Source organism: Nipponia nippon, unplaced genomic scaffold (assembly GCF_047370975.1).
Source record: "Nipponia nippon isolate SJK-2023a ecotype South Korea unplaced genomic scaffold, ASM4737097v1 scaffold_9, whole genome shotgun sequence".
Lineage (NCBI taxonomy): Eukaryota > Metazoa > Chordata > Aves > Pelecaniformes > Threskiornithidae > Nipponia > Nipponia nippon.
The window spans coordinates 1,390,178-1,411,390 of record NW_028262413.1 but is presented as its reverse complement, the minus strand read 5'-3'; the positions used below and the strand labels follow the sequence as shown (position 1 = coordinate 1,411,390).

General features: G+C 38.9%; 1 protein-coding gene across 7 annotated transcripts in view; it reads left to right on the top strand.

The window, feature by feature from the left end:
- The window catches only part of TASOR (transcription activation suppressor), a 34,201-nt gene extending 13,511 nt beyond the window's left edge, over positions 1 to 20,690 (top strand). Inside the window, exons 7-24 of one of the 7 annotated variants that reach the window (XM_087745259.1) lie at positions 215 to 342; positions 1,018 to 1,049; positions 1,762 to 1,867; positions 2,269 to 2,372; positions 2,484 to 2,587; positions 2,825 to 2,897; positions 3,052 to 3,126; positions 4,668 to 5,384; positions 7,120 to 7,562; positions 10,029 to 10,173; positions 14,917 to 15,860; positions 16,557 to 16,679; positions 17,225 to 17,384; positions 18,039 to 18,147; positions 18,320 to 18,498; positions 18,585 to 18,743; positions 19,402 to 19,962; positions 20,565 to 20,690. In XM_087745259.1, the coding sequence (XP_087601385.1) occupies positions 215 to 342; positions 1,018 to 1,049; positions 1,762 to 1,867; positions 2,269 to 2,372; positions 2,484 to 2,587; positions 2,825 to 2,897; positions 3,052 to 3,126; positions 4,668 to 5,384; positions 7,120 to 7,562; positions 10,029 to 10,173; positions 14,917 to 15,860; positions 16,557 to 16,679; positions 17,225 to 17,384; positions 18,039 to 18,147; positions 18,320 to 18,498; positions 18,585 to 18,743; positions 19,402 to 19,958 (4,158 nt within the window). In that variant the 3' untranslated portion in view covers positions 19,959 to 19,962; positions 20,565 to 20,690. Of the gene's footprint in view, positions 1 to 214; positions 343 to 1,017; positions 1,050 to 1,761; positions 1,868 to 2,268; positions 2,373 to 2,483; positions 2,588 to 2,824; positions 2,898 to 3,051; positions 3,127 to 4,667; positions 5,385 to 7,119; positions 7,563 to 10,028; positions 10,174 to 14,916; positions 15,861 to 16,556; positions 16,680 to 17,224; positions 17,385 to 18,038; positions 18,148 to 18,319; positions 18,499 to 18,584; positions 18,744 to 19,122; positions 20,531 to 20,564 lie in introns of those variants that run through there. The other 6 variants (XM_087745260.1, XM_087745262.1, XM_087745261.1 and 3 more) reach the window with 6 other exon arrangements.
- The last annotated feature ends 523 nt before the right edge of the window (positions 20,691 to 21,213 follow it).

The following is a 21,213-nucleotide window of genomic DNA, read 5'->3' as shown; positions in this document are numbered from 1 at the left end:
AACTTATAACTTGTTTTATATACACCAGTTAATGTTTGGCATAATGGGTTTCAAACAAACTCCCTTTGTTTTTTTAGATAATTAATCATGAGGTATATTTTGTAAGCTATTCCTGTGAAACAGAGTACACCTTTCCGTACTTGATTGTTAGTGTATTTGCAAAACACGGTTTACCAGACTTCTAATTTAACATTGTGTTCACTTCTTTTTCTAGTACTATTTTTATGAATATGGCTTTGATGAGATAAGACGAAGACCAAGACATGTTTGTCCTTATGCTGTGGTTTCATTTACTTACAAAGATGAAATGGTGCAAGTACCAAAATTCTTGCCCCCATCAAGGTAAGCTACGAAATGAGTTCTGGAAAGACTGCATGCAGCATGAAGAATTCATAGCTCTTGGCAGTAGCTTAGAATTGATTTAGATGAACAGTGCAGAAATGAATGGACATGTCACAGGGACTTAGCATAATAAATACTTCTAATATGAAGCAAGAGGTGACAAAATGGGTTTTATGCAGCAGGCTGACCCCTGTAGGAAGCAGTTCTGCTGCTCTTTTCACCTACTCGCCTTCTGCCAAGGTGGAATCCCTGTGTAAAGTGGTGGTGGATTTTTTTTTTTTTTTTTGCTTTACTAAGGAAATTCACAGACATAAAAATGTTGGTATTCTGAAAAGATGTTCTGTATACTTTGTCACTGAACTCTTCACTGGTGTTATCGCTTGTGGAGAGAATATCTAAATGTGTAGTTGATCACAGATACAATCTGATACCTGTGCTGATAGGAAGGTATCCAGATGTAGGGACTGTACTATGTAGTGCTAAAAATAGTTATCGAGATGTCTAAAATAGCACAAGATGCTGCAGCAGTGATAGGTTGAGGTTAGAGAGCCAATTATCAGTGTTGATGTTTTTTTGGACTGATAAAATATCCTTAATGTAAAATTTAGTAGCCAGAAGTTTCTGTCTCAGCCTAGTCATTCTGTCTTTTTTTTTTGTTTTTTTTTTTTTTGTTAGATCAAACAGCTTCAACACAGATAGAAGTACAGGTAAGAATGAATTGAAATTTATTGCTTTTATGATACAGACATGGAAGACTTTTGTACTTTTTTCCCCATGTAGTTTTATTTGTGTTTAACCAGAATGATTGCTTAGTTATGCAGACTGTATACCTGAGTTTTATCCTGTACCATACTGATTGCAGGCATCTCTTCCTGATACTGGATGATCAAACAGACACCTTAATGTGTATCTTCTTTTACCAGAACAAACCAGAACCGAACAAAATCAGAAGTCTTTTTTCCCCTCCTTTTCTGCTTATAGCATAGTAAGAACTTATCTTTTGTTCCGGAATCTGCTGTTCAGTCATGCTTCAAATAATATGATCCTCTGTCCTGCTTTTCTTTTGAACCTTATTGAAGCAAAATATTAATATGTATGAAAGCGGTTGACAATTAAGGTAAGGAAAGAGGATATCATTCCACAGATGTTGGCATCAAGGGCATGCTTATATAGACAGGTACAGGTAACATACCAACCTTCTTCACTCTGCTCAGAGCAGGTCAAAACAAGATAGGGTTGTAAACACCCTTTCTGTTACCTTTTAACTTATTATTTAACATATTATTGTCTGGTCTGGTATTAGTATGAAATTTTCACTAAACTGCTTCTCGAGATTCAGCAGCCTCTTTACTGCCATTTCCTTGCAGTCCCACCTAGCAAGTGATTTCACTTAGTCTTTCTTTCTCCATCTTACTTTAGATAAATCTAACTATACATTATGGAGAGGACAGCTTTGGAATAAAGGCAAACTTTTGTGCCACGTTTCCTTGAAATCAGCAGCATGTCCTTTCCTTCCGTGCAAGCTGTGAGTATTACCATTTAAAGAATAAGTTTAAAATATTGTTGCGTTAAAACTCTTTCCAATAGAGACTGGTGAATTTTGGATATATTCACATTGCCTAGATGCTTTCAGTGTGTCAGACTAGACTCGAGTCATGCATGTCCAGAGCTTCTTTAGTTCACGCGTACAACTCTGTCAGCATCTCTTTTTTTTGTTTGTTTCATTTTTTTTCCCTTTGAGGTGACACATACTCCTTTGCAGGAAAAAACGCTACTGGCTCACGCGATAGTCCAAGGAACTGATTTTTAAGAGCATGTATTTGATAGTTCTTATTTGGTCAATGAGGGTAGGACTATGGGGGGAAAAAAAGAGATCTTTTTTTTTTTTTTTTTTTTCCCCTCCCTCCCCCCACCCTTCATCTCCAGTCCTGAGAAGCTTGAGGTTGAAAAAGTTGTGAGCATTGATCAATTGAAGAAAAAAATTTCACCAGCGTTGTTCTATAAAGAAACTTACCTAGGAGCAAAAGAAGGTAAATAGTTCTAGCTTAATTTTTTTAAATTCAGAATTTTAAAAAGTTTTCTGAATTACAATTTTGTTTCTGTTTTTCTTACCTCCTCTCTCTACCCTTGTATCATGTCAGTGTTGAAGAATGGCATGTACTGTAGCCTTTATGAAGTTGTGGAGAAGTCCCGTTCTGGTAGTCACTTGGAGGGTTTACTTCAAAAACTAGAGAAAGAGAAACTTGTAAGTGCAACACATTTGACTATTCCCATTTTTAAAAATAATTTTACTAACTAGTAATTGAGGCGTACTACAAGATCCATGATCTTGCTGGAATTCCTTAGCTGGTATATTCTTACATATTGTATCAGGGCACTTCTGTACCCATGGTGGAATTTAGCTTACAGACAGTAAGAGAATTCATAGTGAGCAAATGTCTTTGATTGTTTGAAATGGTATACTTCTCTTGCTTGAAAACAGGTTCTTGTGAAACCACTTCTGGACAGAGGATTTCTTTTTCTTCTTTCTCCTTGGCAAATGACGTCCCCTTATGGTATGCATACTCTGGGGTTTTTGGTTTTGAATTGGTTTGGGGGGGTTTTTTTTGGTTGTTTGTTTTGGGTTTTTTTAGGGGATTGGGTTTTTGAATACATTTGAAGCATAGCGGTCTGCTCCTTCTCAACTGATGTTATTTTCTTGTGTTCTAGACCACCAAACTGGACGGCCCCGCATGCTACATGCATTGTTTCTGTTTCCAGAACCTAGAGGTATAATGAGCTCAAGTAAGTTTGTTCACTGTTGGGAGTGTTGTGTACGTCCTTATTTAAATGTAGTTTATATTCTGTTGAAGACTTTGTAGTGTTATAGCCTGTCAGCGTAAACTAGGAATAACAGTTTGTGTTGGTTATGGTCATGGTGATGGTGTTCAAAAAGTTTTTATTTCCTCACAGAAGTAATTATCACGCTACATATTTTAGGTTTGCTTGTTCATATTTTAGAAAGTAAAACTTTGTTCAAATTTCTTGATTCTAGTAGAACTGAGCATCAGTATTCCAAGAGATCTATGCTTTAGTAATAACATTCCACTTCAGAGGTTTGAGGGCTTTCTTTAACCATCAAAACATTAAGGACAAAACATCTGAAAGTCTTTAATGTACCTGTAATTATTTTTTTTTTTTTTGCATTGGGATGTGCACCAAAAACTGAGTAAATGAGCAAAGAAGATATTGATACAATCAGGTAATAAAAGATGACTGAAAGGACTTGGCTTTAGTAGAACTTTCATGCTTTGAGATGAGACTAAAGTTAATCTTTTACAGTTGAAATTTGCAATAAGTAGTACTAGCAGCAGAATGCAGTCCTTTTTGCAAAGTCTGCTGTGAGTTAGAAGCAATATTGTCAAAACATAGCTCTTTCCAGGCATTTCACTTTTACAAAGAAGTTCTTGTCCTAAGTCTTGGCAGCTTCCTAGATTCTTAGATTGGGTGAGAGGAGGTACAATATAAGATGACATTTAAATTGTGTGCGTTCCAGTTCCTTAAAAATACTCCCGTTCTTGCTGCTGTGACATTTCAAAGACTTGTGAGCTCCAAACGCAAGGTTAATCGCTGGTTTGAATCTTCAGAGGTGCTTAAATGGTTGAACGGAGAAAAGTTTCAGTCTGTGATTGGAAGGGGGGAAGAGTGTGAATAATAGAAGGAGGATACGAGCTTCCATGAGCTGCTCTTTCAAGGATGTGGTAAAAGGATCTAACAGCTTCCCAGGACAGGGAAATCCTGCTCTTGGCACATGCTCCTGTTGTATCTCTTTGATTTAGTGAGTTGTATTGCTTTGCACAGGAATGGAAAAAACTGTATGGTTTTCTGCTGGGTTACTAAGCTGAATCATTTTATAAGGGTCCAGTGAGCTTAGAAGCAGCACAATGAATGCATCGGGATTGCACAGGAAGGAGTAATGCTTCCCCTGTCTCTTGCAGGGAGCTGTTAGGCTGCTGCTTAGTAAATCTTACTAAGCCTTTGCTTCTAGAAGGGCCAGTAAAGTGGTTTAAATTGGAAATGTTACGTGTATCTAGGATACAGGTTACCACAAAATTGTGAAAATGAGCAGTTCATCATGACTATGAGTAGGTTAACTTTTAAGTAGGCTTTAAAGCTGGTTACTTCACAAAAAAATTCCTTTCCTGGCTTTTGGGTTTTTTTTCCATGGTCATTCCAAACTGTGTTTCACCAAATATGTATAATACAGAGTATTGCTAGCTAGTCATCATTTATTTATAACTTTATGATTTGATTTTAATTATGAATTCCCTTTTCTCCTATGGCAGCACAAAAAAGTGTTCCATTTGGAACACAGAAAAATTCAACTACCATGGTGTTGCACGAAAATCAGGAAATCATTCCAGAATTCACAAAGTTTATTCAGTCTCTACATTTTGCTTTAATCCAGTCTCGTAAAGACGCTACTGCAGATTTCAATGCTGTTGTGGAAAAGTATATAAATGAGTATTTGAAAAGATGCTGTAGTGGCTCTGGAAAATATAGAGAATTTGTATTATATCGGTATGAATCACGGTTGGATGACAAAAAATTTCTTTATTCTGCTCCAAAAAATAAATCTCATATTGACAGCTCCTTGCAAAACTATATTTTTGGTTGTGAGGCATATCAACTACCTGTTTCTAGAGCTAAGGAATTGATGGAGGGAAATCGGAAACTTCAACAGTTCAGTCCCATCTCAGATTATGAAGCCACAGAAGAAGACTCTGATTTTGCCAACGCAAAAAGCGGGAAAAGAATCCGTGCAAAATATGAAGCCACTGCTGCCAAGCGAAAACTGCCTCATTCTGGAGATTATGATCCTGATAGACTCAAAGAACTTATTAACTTAATCCAGTGTAGGAAAAAAAATGTAGGTGGAGATTCTGATTCTGAAGACCTTAGAAATAAAAGTGGTCTGAAAAGGAAGCTGGAAAAACAGTCTGAAAATCTGCGGAAATACTTAAAAATGAGCGAATCTTCAGAGAATAGTTGTCAGTATGAAGGTAAGAAAGTCTTTGTTTAGAGTTCCTCTTTAAACTTTGTAATTCAAAGCATACTTAACATTTAATCTTTACAGATTGAATATTTTTTTGCGTACTGTGGATATTTTAACGCATGGTAGTTCATTTAAACATTGGGCTGAGATCTATCAATAGAGATGTTTACCTTTACATAGGTTGCCTCTTTCTAGAAGACAAGTTAAAGCTGCTTTTGTTCTGCCTCTTCGGGAAGAAGGCAGACTTCCAAAGAGTTTTCTTAGCTGTGGAACTGTCCAAAGACTTCCTAATGTAGAGTACTAAGCAGACTTGCTATTGTAATGTCTTTTGCAGAGTTTGACTTTAGGCATTTCTGTATTTCTTTATGGCTCCAATACCCTGTATAATACGTAAAAAATTTAGATGGGAGGGGAGAATTAAACTTATAAGCATGAGCACAGTTAAGTTTTGAAATAGCCAGTAACATGTGTAGTGGGACAAAGGAAACAACCTAATAGTATTAAGATTGAATTATTCTGTACCTGAAATTATCTATATCCAAACCTCAGATACTTATCACAGATATCTGATACTTACTTCAGACCTGCCACCCCCCAGCCCCGTTTGATTTCTGTTTCCCTGACCCTTTTCCCAAGGCAATGATACAGGCCCCCTCAGAAGGGGGAAAATTGGAGAGAAGGGTGGCACAAAGAAGAGGGGGAATTAGATCAAGCACCAGTCATTCTCGTGTGTAGTACATGAATCACTTTGGAAGATGCAGTGGCTGATCTTGGGAATAAGTTTCCGTTTTGAGAGGGACAGAAGGTACTGGCATGTGTGGGTGGAGGAGACAGAGGGTAGGCTACATGCTAGGTCCTGGGCTTCCTGCTTGTGAACCTTCAGGGCCTTTTTACATTGATTGTTAATGTAAAATATGCGAATGCATTTCTACCTGGCTGTAATCAGAACAGTATCTGTTTAAATTTTGATACCCCTGAAGGAGTTAAGTCAAAACAGCAACATCTTATCTATGACTTGAATTCCATGTTTTTGTGTAATCCTAGAAGTAATTTGTCTTGCAAAAAATCGTACCTAAAATATTGTGAGCTTAAGTATCTAAACGTGATTAGATTTCTGTGTATGATAAGTAAGTTAGGGGTTCATCAGATGCTTAAAGTAGTTCCTTGGCCTGTCTCTTTCCAAGAAGAATAAATACTTACGGTATTTACTCATCCAAGGGGCCGAGTAGAAGAATAACAACCCTGTTCTCAAGTTACCTTTAGTATAAATAGGCATGGTAAAGTTCTAGAATTATCCTGAGTCTAAGATAACTTGTGAGGTTAAGCATTAAGATACTCAGCTTCTGGAGCAACAGTGATAGGATAGAGAGAAGTAAATATCTTGCTGAAACTAATCTTTTTCTCTCAACAAGTGATGGAGAATTTTACAAGGTTTCCATAAAATACATAGATCATAGTATGTGACTTCTATTAAAACATAAAATAGTGTGGTGTTGCGTGCCCTAAAAAACTGTAATTATTTATCTGGGGGAGACTACTAGCTTTAGAAACCCCCATTTTATCAACATCTACCTGTTTTAAAAAATTTTGTTAAGAAAATAAATGTATGTGTACTGTATGAATTGGTGCTAAAGAGTGAGACTGTGGGTATGTGGTAAGTGTTTGGGGGGGGTGTGTCTGGTTTTGCTTTTATTTTAAACCTTAGTAATGGATTACTTTTCCCCTCCTCCCCCTACTCTAAGGGGGCAGAACCTCGGATTCGCCACACTCTGTTTTCTCAATTAATACTGGTCTTGGTGGACATGATACTGACTTGAGGCAGCAAGATGTATCCGACCCTGCTGTTACTGACACACATGGCCTCATTAAACTGCTTTTAGAAACACTAGCTAGTGCAGGACGCTTGGATTCATCGTTGGCACGGTCTGTAAGTCAAGCTTTAGGATTAAGCACTGATGAAATTGAAGAGGATATGAGACAAAAATATGAATATGAATCCATTCCAGCACAGGACAAAGATGATCATGAGCTTCCTAATACTGCTCAGGCTGAAAATGTTAACTTTAAGGACCCACAGAGCCCAGTGATACTGGAAACTGATGCGGCATGCTTACACTACCCTGTTGATGTTGATCTACGGCTTTCAGCTAATGAAGTAGGCCTTGAACACATGCTACGTTTAAAAGTAAGTGAAACTGCCATGTAGGTGGATGCTGGTAATGAATGTGCTATTTTCATAAACATTATGAGACTGAATGAAAAAAACATTCTATTTTTTTACATAGGTAAACATAGATAAGCGCTAACTTTCCTGTGAAGAAGCATTTCTGTTTGGTAGGAGCGTATATGGAAATTTACTTAACTCTTAAGATATGTGTTCCTGGTTCTTCATGTCTACTCCTTCTGTAGTAAAATTATAATTAAGAATACCTGAAAGATGGAAAGCAACCATGGTCTGTTTTCCTCACTGGCTTTACAGTAAGTGTCATATGCAGCTGCTCCAGCAGTAGGCAGCAAAACTTCTGTTGTTCTGTTGCCGAGTGCTGTATATGAGGGTGTTTTTTCATGTTTGCTGAGACCAAAGCCTTGCAGTTGTCTTCTGTCCCTTGTAGAAAAAAGATAATCTATTCTGGCTCTCACCTTTCTTCCAGTGGTGGTTTTTTCAGCCATCTGTGAAGTTGTCGCATGGAAGAGGTAGAGTGTTACTGTAACAGCTTGCATACTGCCTTCCATCTTCCTCCTCCTTTCGGGGGTGATTCTTGGTCTGGCTAGGGTATTGAGATTTGAACCTGAAACACAGTAAGGAGAGATTTGAGAGTTCCTTGTCATAGTTACTGCCTAGCTGTTACTCTTCCCAAAAGTAGGTTATAAGGCAATAGTTGCTGTTCCATATGGACTCTCTCTCAGCAGTGGTTGGAGGGCAGGCCATTAATGCTCGGGTACTACATAGTCTTTAACCTTATAGACCTGATAGGTGGTTTGGGTATGGCAACTTGTCATGATTATGAAATTCCATCTCGGGCACAGAAACTGGCCTTTTTTTGACCAGGCTGCTCACAGATCTTAGTTGAGACAATCTCTTTCAAAGCTTCTGCCCCCAGAATTCTTCCCTCTTCTCCCCCCAAACGCAAACCAAAAATAAATGTATCAGTCATAGGCCGTATGATTTCAACACTTTTTTCGACCTGTTGCTTTCTTGTCATATGCAAGAAAGTGAAAAAGTCAAATTGCAATCTGTATTTGATATTTAGAGTTGGTTGGAGGTGTCTTAAACAAGAATGTTCATCCATAGGTGATCAATAGTTACTCTAGAGCAGCAGAATGGGAGCTGTTTCCTTTTAATGGAGCTGCCTCTCTCATTTTGACAGAATAGATTGGCAAAACTAAGTAATTGTCTTTAGAAACTAAATATGCTTTGTGGGTTCTGGATTGTTGTCTTAAAAAAACAAAAACCCCCAATGGCAACGGCTTACCTCAGCTGACTGTTTCTGTGTGTGTTAGTGACCTTTTCTAGTGACAATACCTCAAGGTTAATAAAGTGATTCTTACTGCTTTACAATCATCGAGCATCCTTTTGCTCTAATTGTAGTTATTGCACCAGTTTTGGGAATTGGTTTTGGTCCAGCCTCTTCAAAGTGTATTCTCTCTCCTCCTTAGTAGTAGCAGGCATTTTATAGGGCAGGAAAGCACCCCTCACTTGTGTGCCCAAGTGAGGATCCTGCAATCCTCATCTTTCCGTCCTGTACTGTGGAAAAGACGATGGGCTTGTTTCTGTCCCTCTAGCAGTGTCTGAGTGGGAGAGCGCTAAGAAATGTGCATAGTGGAAGGTCCTAAATGCTCTGTGGATAGTAAAGACAGTTGGGGAGTTGGCTTTATTTAGTTTTGATGGGAGCAGAGTTGAAAAATTGTGAGCACTTAAATGCATGCCTAGCTCTCTTTATGTGCCCTCTTGGTGCAGTGCTGTGTCTGTGGTCCATGCATACTCTTCATGACGGCACATAACTGGCAGAACACCCTTTGAAGAAGGCTCTTGTGCTCCGGGTTCAGGGTGCCCCAGCTGCTTGCTTGATCACGTTGCTCTAGAGAGTGGTGATTTTATCATCTCTGTTATTGACACTTCTACACAAAGCCCAGTTTGTCATGCAGCAGGACAGTTCGTCCTGCCTGTAATTACTGTGCTCTTTTGCTTCTAACCATCTGGAAGGCGAGATGAAGTTGGATTGTTAATAGGGCTTAATATTAATTGCAGGCACTTCATGGCTTTAGTCAGCTATCAAGACAACAGCCTGAAAAAGGCTAAGGAGTAGACAGTTTTCCTAATTTTTTTCCCCTCGTTGCCTCCTTTCCTCCCTGCTCCACCCAGCTTCTGTAGTCTAAGGCATGTGCTCAGGTCTGCCTTAATTACTTAATGATAGACCATCAGCAAAGACATCTGTCTCAGGAATTATCAAACAGGTAAGTCAAATACATAAGTAGCTCATGTAAACATTTCCAAGTTTGACTTGACTTGATTGACGGCAAAATTGCCAGTATGCTGGTGAACTCAGGTGTGTTCAGGATGTCAAATGCATTCAGCTGTTCAGAATGTAAAAGCTTAATAGCTACCAAAAAAAAAAAAAGTTTTGAGCTGAGAATTTTTATTGTTTTTTAGGAAGCAAGCACTGGAAGTGTAAGTAGTTTTGAAGACTACAGTCCCTGTCCTAGTACACCTATAGAACATGTTTATCGCAGGCAACATTCCAACTCAAACAATATAGGAGACGTTGGAATGCACTGGAAACTTATTCCAATTACAGGTAAGATGGGTTTAACTCTTACGTTGCTACAAATAGTGAATGACAACATGTTCTCAAGGTTTGTATCTTTCATAGATCCCATTCTCGGGTCACGTGTTGGTATGCAAGCATCTATATGGCCCGTACAGTTGTTTCTGATATTTGATTAATACAGAAATCTGCTGGATGAAAACAGATACCAGTGGAGAATATTGCTTTGGGTACCTACTGACATAATTTAGAAATGTGGATGCTTGAGTATTTATCTGGTGAGGTACATAACTGTTTTGAATTCAGTGTTTGAACTCGCTAGGTTCTGCTGAAAGATTGGATGGGCGGATAATTGCAACTAGTGATCTAGAAAAGTAATGATAAATGTGTTCTCCTTATGGAAGATAGTCTACTTCTTATTGCATCAAGCTCTTCTGCTGGAAGTCCTTCAAAGTCTTTGTCCTTATCTAAACATGTAAATCTTAAATAATCTTACAGAAGCAGCTTCTTGTCCTACTTCTTGATGAGTCAACAGTGTCAAGTCTTGGGAGAGCATAAAAGCATGGATTTGAAGGATGTGGAAACTGGGCTGTAGGAATAGTCATCAAGAGCTGTAAATTCAAGGCTACAAATCAAGTCGTCTTATGACTAAATCCAGATAGAATTTAACTGCATTCTCTGAGTAAAAACTTAGTGATTTCTGATCGTCTTCCAGGAATGCTGGAATCTGACTCTTGGACACTTCTGATATGCATCCAGTTGTGTAGTTCAGCAGCTCGTTTTTGTTTGTTTGGCTGAGAAGGGAGCAGGGCAGGGGAAACAGGTTTCCCTTCACAGTGTTCATAGGCCTTTCAACAAAACGACAGGGTAGTTCTGGATAACGTTTTCTGCACTTCCTTTAAGGGCCAAACATCAAAAATCTGTTCTGATATTTTGCTAAGTTACAGAGTACGGAGACGGTAAAGTTGTTTGGATAGGACATCATTTCTTTTTACTCCTGGAGGAAATGGCCACTGTGCGTATTGATGAGGATATGGTTGCTGAGATAGCTCTTTAAGTGGATGATTAAGGATGTATAAACTGTAGTACATCATAGACGCTGGATGTGGGAGTTCGTGCAAGGGTTGGTCAATTGACTGACACGTTGCACAGTCATCTGTGAGACTACAAATCTTACTAGAAAAAATGTCTCTGAAGTCTTCTGAGAGGGAGAAGTGCTGTCCTCTAGAGATGAAGGAGATTGTCTTGAGCATCACTGGATGTCTTGAGTTCCTACGAGGTCAGTTCTTCAAATTAGCTCTTGCTGCAGTAAGTATTAACTAGCTCTGCAATATCGTCACGTAAACGCTGCTATATAAATACCAAGAAACTGCAAATGCTAACTGCTGCTGTTCTTCAGGAGGGGCAGGAAGAGTTCCAGAGGATCAGCTAGCTGTAAAAACATGAAGATAAACAAACAGGTCAGAAGATTGTGGGACAGTTTCCGTATGTCATTATGGCCTGAAGTACTGAGCAGCTCGTATTCCCACCTGGTATGGAATTTTCATCAGAAAATTAGATCAGTAATAAGCTATCCAGCAAGTGGACTCATTTATTGAAGTACATCAAGAAGGCTGTAGGAGAGCCAAAAGAGCCTCTAATGTTTTGGGCTATTGGCACTCGATTTTTACTGGGCATGTCTTCCTGTATAGTGTCTTCTAGAGGGCTTTGAATTTTTAATTTAGGGAATTAAGATCAATTCAGTAATATAATGTAAAGGAAGCTTTGTTCTTTTCTGAAACTGATTGCTTTCTAAATCTGATGGCTGCTCCATGTCTCTCACTTTTGTAGCAAGGTAGCTATAGAGAGGAATTCAGGCATCAGTCTGTCTTGTTCATCCCTGCACAGTTGCAGGAAGGCAAATTAGCTCTCTCTTGGTTTTTCTTTTTAAACAAAAAAAGTTTTACTCTTGATACAAGGAGCATGTTCAGCTAAACTTACTTCAAGAACTTAACTCTTCCTAGTTTGTGACTTGAGGGGGGGGGTTGTCTTGCTTCTTCCCCAACGACATCAGAAAGTCTTGGAGGAGATAGTTGTTCATAGGTCCTCAACTCATCTGGACTACTTCTGTGTCGTGTTAGTGTTCATTTCTTCATGATCACATAATCTAAACTTCTGACACTGGTAAGCAAACCTGAGTCTTATTTTTGAAAGCTAACTTGGGCACCCTTCCTAACTCAGTTTTGGTTTGAATTTGAGACTCTTCTTTGGCCTTAGACATTAAGCGCAAAAATGGTGTTTGTTCTTGCTTATTCTTCCTTCTTTTGTAAGAGAAGATTAATGCATTAATAGACATTGTTAAAGGTGATGGCTTTTGATGACATTCATCTTGGATATGAAGAAACAGAATGTTCTGGGCTTTCTTTGTCAGGTGGTGTTTGAATTTCTGATTTCAAAATCTACCCAAGACTCCTCTTTCTGGTGTCACTGCAGAAGGACCTCTCTTAGGCCCTGAAGAATTTGACCCTTAATCTGCAAGGGGAACTGCGTCAGCAGCTCTTGAACAGCTGCTCTTTCTAAAATTGTTTTCAGGCGGTTCTCTTTTTGGTTTCTTTGACATACCCAGTTACAAGGTATTTCCAACAAAGAGTATGTTGGAAACCATAAATCATACTTAAATAGTTGTTGAAGTGTGTGTTCGGGGTTTGCTCCTTGCTCATGCATTTGTTTTTTTGTGAAGACTTGTGACCCAAAGGTGTAGATCTATGAATGATGCCACCTTCAGAGAATTCTATTTTAATAAGGGTAACTTTAGTTTAAATCATCTTTTTTTTTTTCTTAATTCTGTTTTTTACATGTTAGAAAATATTTTGGATTTCATATTCAGCAGTATATCTTTCTGTTTAAATTCTGCTTAATGTTTTTTTAATAAAAACCCTTAGTAAAAACAAAGGTGGTTTTTTTTGTTTTTTTTTTTTTTAAACAAAGTTTCTTTCTTTCTGGAAAACTTTAAATAATAACCTTTGAAGAGTAATCTAATCAGTTCTTAATCATATGTATCTTGAAAACTTTTTTCCTAATGTAATTGTTACAGAAATTTTCCATCAAATCAGGATGAGTAGGTTGTATGTTATTTTTTTCGATAACCTTAGGATTTGTAATTTTACCTTATTGGGGTGCAGACAGGAGAGCCACAGAACAAAATTTCATTGCTAAAAATTGGTATGCAACTGATTAGCTATATTAAAATGTAAGAAGCTATAAAAATAGCCCCAAATTTAAAGCCATAGTATAGCTTTTAATCTTCTGATTAAGACTTGCTTACAGTACAATATTTCTTGATTACTGTAGTGATGCAGCTTGTAAGTGGTGAGTAGCTCAAGAAGAATGAGATACAGAACGCATTCTGAAGTACCTTGCTTTCAAACGAGCTTAAACGAAGTTTAGTATGTTAACATTATAATTAGGTACTGGGTTCTTCAGAGTCTTTTAAAATTAATACACTTGTGTATGCAAAAGGTGTAGATCAAGATTGAAGGTATAAGGCAACAGAAAAAAGGTTCAAATAAAATAGAATGGAACTAATTGGAATAACCCGAGTTTTAGCTGTGTTTAGTGCTTTTAAAGAAAACGAGAAATTGGGGTTGACTCAAAGGCTGTGCTTTGAAGGATGGAGAAAGAACATGTAGTTTTGCTGATACGGAAAATAAAATGGAACCGCATTTCTGGTTTCTCTGTATAACTCTAGCGGCATAAAGTAACTCCGAGGTGATACTGTCCCCTTGGAAAAGGGATCCTGTTAGGGGCAGGCGTTTCCTTTTAGGTCTGGATGGACGTGATCAAATCAGGGACTGAAGAGAGCTTTTTTTAACTGGCTACAAAACCAACTGCATCCCAAAAGAATACTAACTTCTAGAAACTCTCTGTACTATCTTGGTTATTGCTTCTGTTCCAGAAATCGGCTTTTCTGCTCACAACTGTATTAGCTTTAAAACCAATACACCACTTTCAAAAACCAAAGAAACCTCAAACAAAACCAACAAAGAAAACCTCCTTTGAAGTGTTTGTGGAACAGGTGTATACCGAAATACCTGTAGGTAGCTGAAGTATCTGTGTAGATACATCATTGATTGCAACAACGTGTTACATCTGGTTTAAAAAGAAACAAAACCGTAGTTTTGAATGCGGCTGGTGAGGAAACGGAGGGCTGCCGAAGTGAGCTGAGGTTTGGATTATGAGAGGCGCTCAGCGCTCCTTGCAGCATAACTGGTTCTGCGTATCAGTAATTACCGTAAGGCTTCTGTCCTACCTTTTTAAGCAAAAAAACTTCTGTTCTCAATTGCAAGATCAGACGTGCAGCTTGCGCTTTGCAGTCTTAACTCCACAAGGCAGCGTGTGGCTAAAAGGAGCCTTTTGAAAGTTGGAGGATTATAAGCCAGTAGCAAATGAAAATATTTGAATAATTGGTCACCCTGCTTGATTTCTAATTAGATTTTTTTTTTGTAATTAAGGCAGTTCCTGTTATGCTTAATCAGATGTTATCTCTAGGAAAATTGCTTGTGTTCTGCTTTTCTGAGCAAACTTTGACTTTATTGTTGTACCATCTTAGGAGCTATTACATTTTCTGTGCTTCTGTACCTCAGCAGACAGTAACGCGCGAGTCTGGATTTAAGTTGATTGGAGGGGGGAGGCACAACAGTAATGCTGTTTTAAAAGTGTGTTTTGGAGGCTTTAGTTATCAGTTGTGTCTGACTTTCAAACATGAGATGATGATGATTAACTCTTCCTATATAGGTCTGAAATCACCAGAAGAACCACTGGTGTATTTACCGCCAAAGGATGCCTTTCCTAATGACCCCCGGGTAGTAAATAGACAGAGAAGTTCTGATTATCAGTTTCCATACTCTCCATTTTCAGACACACAAAAGGGGACAGCAGAAGATGGACTTTATACAAGACAAGTGGAGAAACCTGAAGATCAGTGTGGGCTAGCAGATCACCCTTTTACAACTAAGCATTCCATTAGTGCAATAATAGAGACTACACTGTTAGAAGAATATAATCTCTTTGCAAGAAAGATTCAGGAAATTTTGCAGCAAAAGAATATTGCTTATGTTAGTGGTATGTCCACACCAGTCTTCTCTGCCCGAGAGAGGATAATGAGACTTTCTGAATACATATGTTTACAGGCATCGGAGATTTCTGTCCAAGAGTATATAGAGACACTGAGTGAAAAGCTGAATAGTGTTATTTTGTCCTCTTCGTGCATCAGGCATACTCCACCCATTTATTCTAGTCCTGAGTCGGCAGAAGTGGTTTGTAACACTGCACTGAATCCTCCAGCCGACACGATACCCGTTTGCAAGGACGCTGACACGGCATTGTTGTCAGAGCCATTGTGTAATAACGTGGGGGAAGATCTGGATTCTAATGAGCAGCGGTCGTCAAGCTTACCCTTAGCGAAGGAGGACATAGATCACGTGAATGCTAAAACAGAGGAGATGTTGGCATCTGATCAGACCTCTTCCAGCGGTGACCTGATGGAGCCACCAGAAAAGACGCAGAAATCCCCAGAGAACTTAAACATTTCAACCCAACCAGCCCTTTCTGATTTTATAAGCCAGTTAAAACCTGAAGTATTTAACAGTTTGGTCAAAATTATTAAAGATGTACAGAAAAACACTGTGAAATTTTATATTCATGAAGAGGAGGAAAGCATTCTCTGCAAAGAAATCAAGGTAAATATGTTCCAGTTCAGCCCCTCTTTAGTGTTAAAATAGAGTAGAGTGCCTTTCAAATCAGAATGTATAAAACTGGACTTGCAAACATAAGGTAAAAAGGTTGAGTTGTGAAAGTGGGCTGTCCTGTCCCATTTCTCAGCTGAGGTTCTGAGGTAGCCTTGCTTAGATTTAGCTTTTACGTGAGTCTTTCTCTTAGTGGTTGGAACGCGGAACAGGCTGTAGTTTGGTTCTTACTGAAGATACGGCTGGGGGGGTGGCCTTACAGGAAAAAAGATAACAAGGGCAAAAATGTGATAGCTTACCATTTTAGAGAGAAGATGGGAAAAGTCTGTGTGTGGTTTGTTAGTAGTTAGTAGTACAGGTAACTTTTGGAGATGACTCTTATTCTGTACTTAAATGTAGAAGAAGAAAATTGAAAGCGAAACAATAAAAACTTCTGCCTTTACTTGCAAACTCCTGCAGTTTGATAGCCCGTCAGTTGGCCATGTATGCACGATTCTGTAGTATTTGCTGAAACAGCCTGTTTCTGTGTTGTGGCATCCTTCCGATGAACGTATCATCGGCAAGACGAGGAAACCAGTCCCTCTGAGATTCACTTGAGTGGAAAACTTAATGTGATCATTGTGTGGGGATTGTTTTGGCTGAATTGCCTCTTCACTTTTTCTTCATCATCTTCTCTTTCTGCGGTGTTAGGAATATCTTACAAAGCTAGGTAATACGGAGTGCCATCCAGAGCAGTTCCTGAAAAGAAGAGCTTCTTTAGATAAACTGTTGATAATTATTCAAAACGAAGACATCGCCAACCTCATCCATAAGGTATTTCACATAAGTAAACGTGTACTGTAGAAAGCTACTGTTAAAACATAGTGAGACGACCTCATTTTGAGCAAGGCTACTTTCTCCTAACAACATGGCATTTGAGCGATGTCCTGTGTTTAGCTGCCATTTGAAGAAACAAAAATGGTTGTGGTAAATACCTAGTCATGTTCCATCCTACACCCCCAGCTTCCAGCTCCCCGTACGTGCTAACGCGTAGCTGTAGAGTTGTGGAGAGGCCCGAGCGCTTCTGCTCCTGGCTCTGTGATGCTTTAAGGGCAGGGGAGGGCAGCTGTCGGACGGCCTGGGGCGTCCCTGACACTGGGGCTTATGAACCTACCAGTAAAATTATTCCACGTGCTCAACTCCCGTTGTCTCATTCCCGTCATGTTTTTGAGAGAGCACCTCCCAAGGCAAGAGAAAAAAATTCTTTGAAAAATGTGTTTTGAAGTTCAGTATTTGGTATTAGTAAGCAGGAAAGTTCTGTAGTTCCTTTTTTGTGTGCTTTGGTATATACATCTCTAATTTGTAACATTTTTAAACAGATACCTGGCTTAGTAACATTGAAGAGGCTCTCTTGTGTCAGCTTTGCGGGTGTCGATAGTTTGGATGATGTGAAAAATCACACTTACAATGAATTATTTGTGTCTGGTGGCTTTGTTGTGTCAGATGAATCTGTCCTTAATCCAGAGTCCATCACTACAGGTAAGTGCGCCGCTTTCGGAAGCTGTAGAACACAGACAAAAAAGCCTGATATTTTAGTATAGGAGATGCCATACTCATCGCCGTGGGGACTCCAGTCTTCTAATTTTCAAGTCTTCTAATTTTTGTGAGGTTTTTTGGAAAACTTCAGCTAATTCAGTCTCTTTCTTACCTGAATGGCCTTTCTGGGGAACATGTGAACTTGGAGATCTTGTCTTTCTACGTTTGCGTTAGACTGGGCAGTTATGCTTATGGAACCCTGTATTCCTTACTACTCAATCCACAAATGTGCTAGGAAAAAAAAATGGAAAAAACCTACGTTTTTCTTCACTTTTTCTTTATTTGAAACGGAATAGTTAACGAAGTTACCAGTTTTTTAAATAGATACTTTAGCAAGGCAGAGCACGTATAACTGAATTCAGCTTCTGCGTAAGCAGACACCACTGTCAGGCATCTGACCCAGAAAAAAGCAGCTCAGTTTTGGAATATTGTTGTTGGCCGATCTGCTAGGAAGAAACCCTGCAGTCCTAGGCTAATGTTCCTAGTTGTGTAACCATACTTTGATGAAAACGGAAAGCAGCTTTATGTATATACTGCAGCAGTATTTTCAGTTTGCTTACCACAACATTTAACTTCTATTCACTATCTCCAAAACAGATAAACTAAAACAGTTCTTAAAGTTTCTGGAGGATCTCAATACCCCAGATGGGAAATGGCAGTGGAAAGTCCACTGCAAAATACAAAAAAAACTTAAAGAGCTGGGAAGGTAAGTAGTGGTCTTCAAGTACCGGTTGTTAAAACGCTTCCGCTTTAATTATGCGCTCCAAAACCCAATTACGTAGAACTTACTCTTAGGTCTGTCTTTTGACTTAATTTTAATGTTTAGACTGACCTTAAATCAAGTCTCTTTCTAATAGCGCGCTTTTCCCCCATTACAGAATGAATGCTAACGCCCTGAGTCTGCTGACCCTTCTGAACACCTACCAAAAGCAGCACTTGGTTGAGATTCTGTCTTACCATAACTGTGACTCTCAAACTCGAAATGCTCCTGAGTTAGACTGTCTTATCCGGCTTCAGGCTCAAAACATCCAGCAGAGACATGTTGTCTTCTTAACAGGTAAAACCAAAATTGGTGAACGCTCCTCTCCCTCTTTTGATAACGGATGCTAAATATTAATACAAAATCTCCTTTTATGTATTTAGAAAAGAATCTCAAAACACTTTCACATTATGTTGATAATGGAATAGTGGTTGCTACTGTTGATGACTTTATGCAAAATTTTAAAAGTCTCGTTGGGTATCACAACTCAGTTACTGAAGAAAACAGCCTGCCTCCCTCTGATGCTCACGAAAGACAATCAGGTAATATTAAACGCGCTTACACTCTCTCTAGCTAATGAGCTGTGCGGGGTGGAGGTCCCTGAAATAGCGTGCCTTTCCTCTTGTCAGCGAGCACTACAGCTGGCAAGGAAAACCCAACTCTCAAGCTACTCTTTTTCTGTTGTAAATGATGGGGGAGAAGCAGCTGGGATGGAGGACCAGAGATCTTAAATAGAGAATTGCAGGCTAACGTGGTATTCCTAAAGTTAGGCATATGCCGAAGTGGTGTAACTGTGTCTGTTTTCAGGAAAAGGATAAATTTAATGATAGCTTTTTAGTAACGGTAACAAAAGGACTGAGATGTCAGTGATTGTACTGCTTCAATTGTCTGATCAAATACTCACCTACTGTATAACTTTAGATGCTGTTTTGACATTAACCCCTTTGGAGCTGGGAGTTGGGATTTCCCAACAATAAACATGAACACAATGCGCAGAAGCTTTTAGCATCGGAGTAACTGGACACTCACACAGAGGGTTAAGTGTGTATGTTGAGTAAGTGAACAAGAGTGGCAGAAGACCAAGACTTAAGGGATTTTGGACTTGCAGACCTGAAGCTAACACTGTGTGAGTAGTGTATAGCTTTTCTAACAAAAGTTTGTATTTCAATAGAATAGGACTTTCTCTTTTCTTTAATGTAGTTCTTGTAGAAAACGATGAAAAGGATGAGGAGGACATGTCTCTGGATTCAGGGGATGAAACATCACAAATAGAAATCTGCAATGATGCCTCTGATGCTCAGTTGGGAGCTTTGCAGACAGAGGCCAAGGGCTCACATGGCGTAGGTGCAAAAGAAAGCTGCTTATCAGTTACAGAGTTGTCTCCTGAAGCACAAATTGGCTTGCTGGAAAAGACTTCTAAAATTGACTTGGAAGAGAGACACCCAGTTACTCCAGTTCCTACAACATGCGCGGCTGAAGGAGAAAAACACAATGCAGTTGAACAAACTCCTTTCAGTAACTTCCAGGTTTACAGCAGACAACTAAACATGTCCCACCAGTTCAGTCACTTCAACGTACTCACTCATCAGACTTTTCTGGGAACAACATACCCGATTTCTTCGGCAAGTCAAAACCAAGAAGGGGGCAATTATTTTCTCTCTGCTTACAGTCAGAGCATGGATACAGAAAAGTCGTCGTCGCCTGGTGGTTGGGATATAAATTGCGATTCCTCCAGGCCATACTCAAAACAGAAATAAACTCGTAAGTCTCTTTTTATAAGTTGCTGTGGACTTTTCTGTTTCTAAAATGGTGGATTAACAATTTCTATTTTATTCTGGAACAAAATGTTTCTTGTCCTTTATCTCAAATGTTTTCTTGTCTTATTTAAATCCTGATGGCCTGTACCTGTTGGAAGCATCTGGGAATTGAAATAAATATATATATTTTTTAACATTTACTGTACTTGAATTATCTTGTTGGCTGGCACTTTTAAGTTTCTACATTTGTATTTGACCTGTACCCGGGCTTCAGTTTGAGGTCTGTTTTAATGTAAAACTGAATGTTTGCCTAAAATGTGTGAAACAGCGAGGTTTTTTTTTTTTTAACTGTAAGAGTATACAAATCACTTTACATAAATATCAAAACTTATGTATTTATTTGACATTTGACACAAATTTTGTACAAATGTTTTTACATAGCTCTAAGGTAGTGTAGTTATTTTAATGACTATATACTGGATTTTGGCTAAATACCTCAATTAGAGTAACCAATGGTGCAGTTCCATTACAAAAATAAAATAAACTCGTAATGCACAAGGGACTTGCTAACACAGTGCATCGTCTGTGGTTTTTCTGTTTTCACAGTACGTGAGAAACCCAAACCTCAGTTAATGAGCAGCAATTATCTTTGCGTCCGATTTTGATACTCCAGGCTTACTACAGCACCGTCAGCACCACCTTACAACTTCTATCTTGCCGTTGTAATTACTATGGTGAGAGAAGGACAAGCCTGGGTTTAATGACTGTGGTAGGGCCCTTTGCATGAGAAGAACCTCAGCCCTCTCCCACTCCAGCAGAATGATTACTGGTGCCTTTTCCCCCCCCCCCCCTTTTTTGTTTTTTAAACTAGCATTGTCGTAACTGCAGGATTTAATCTGTTTCTTAATCTTGTCCTTTTTAATTTCACATCTGCTGAGTTATAAACTTCTTTTTCCCCAGTGATTCTCTCTGAATTGGCTCATTTTGTACATCATCTTTTGACTCAGGCTTCTGGAAAACAGCAGCTGACCGTCGACAGCCTTGTTATTTCCTTGCTGGGGTTCTCTATACGAATACTCACCTCATCATTTACTGCTCGTCTTCAAGTTGTCCAAAGTCATGTTTGGGGTTTTTTTCCTGTTCGTTATTTAATTTTTAGTGCTTTTATGTAGAACGTGCAGTTTAGTACCAGATGACAGTGTCTGAAACTGTATGATTCTAAACTTACAAAATTAGTCCGGACAAATACTACTGG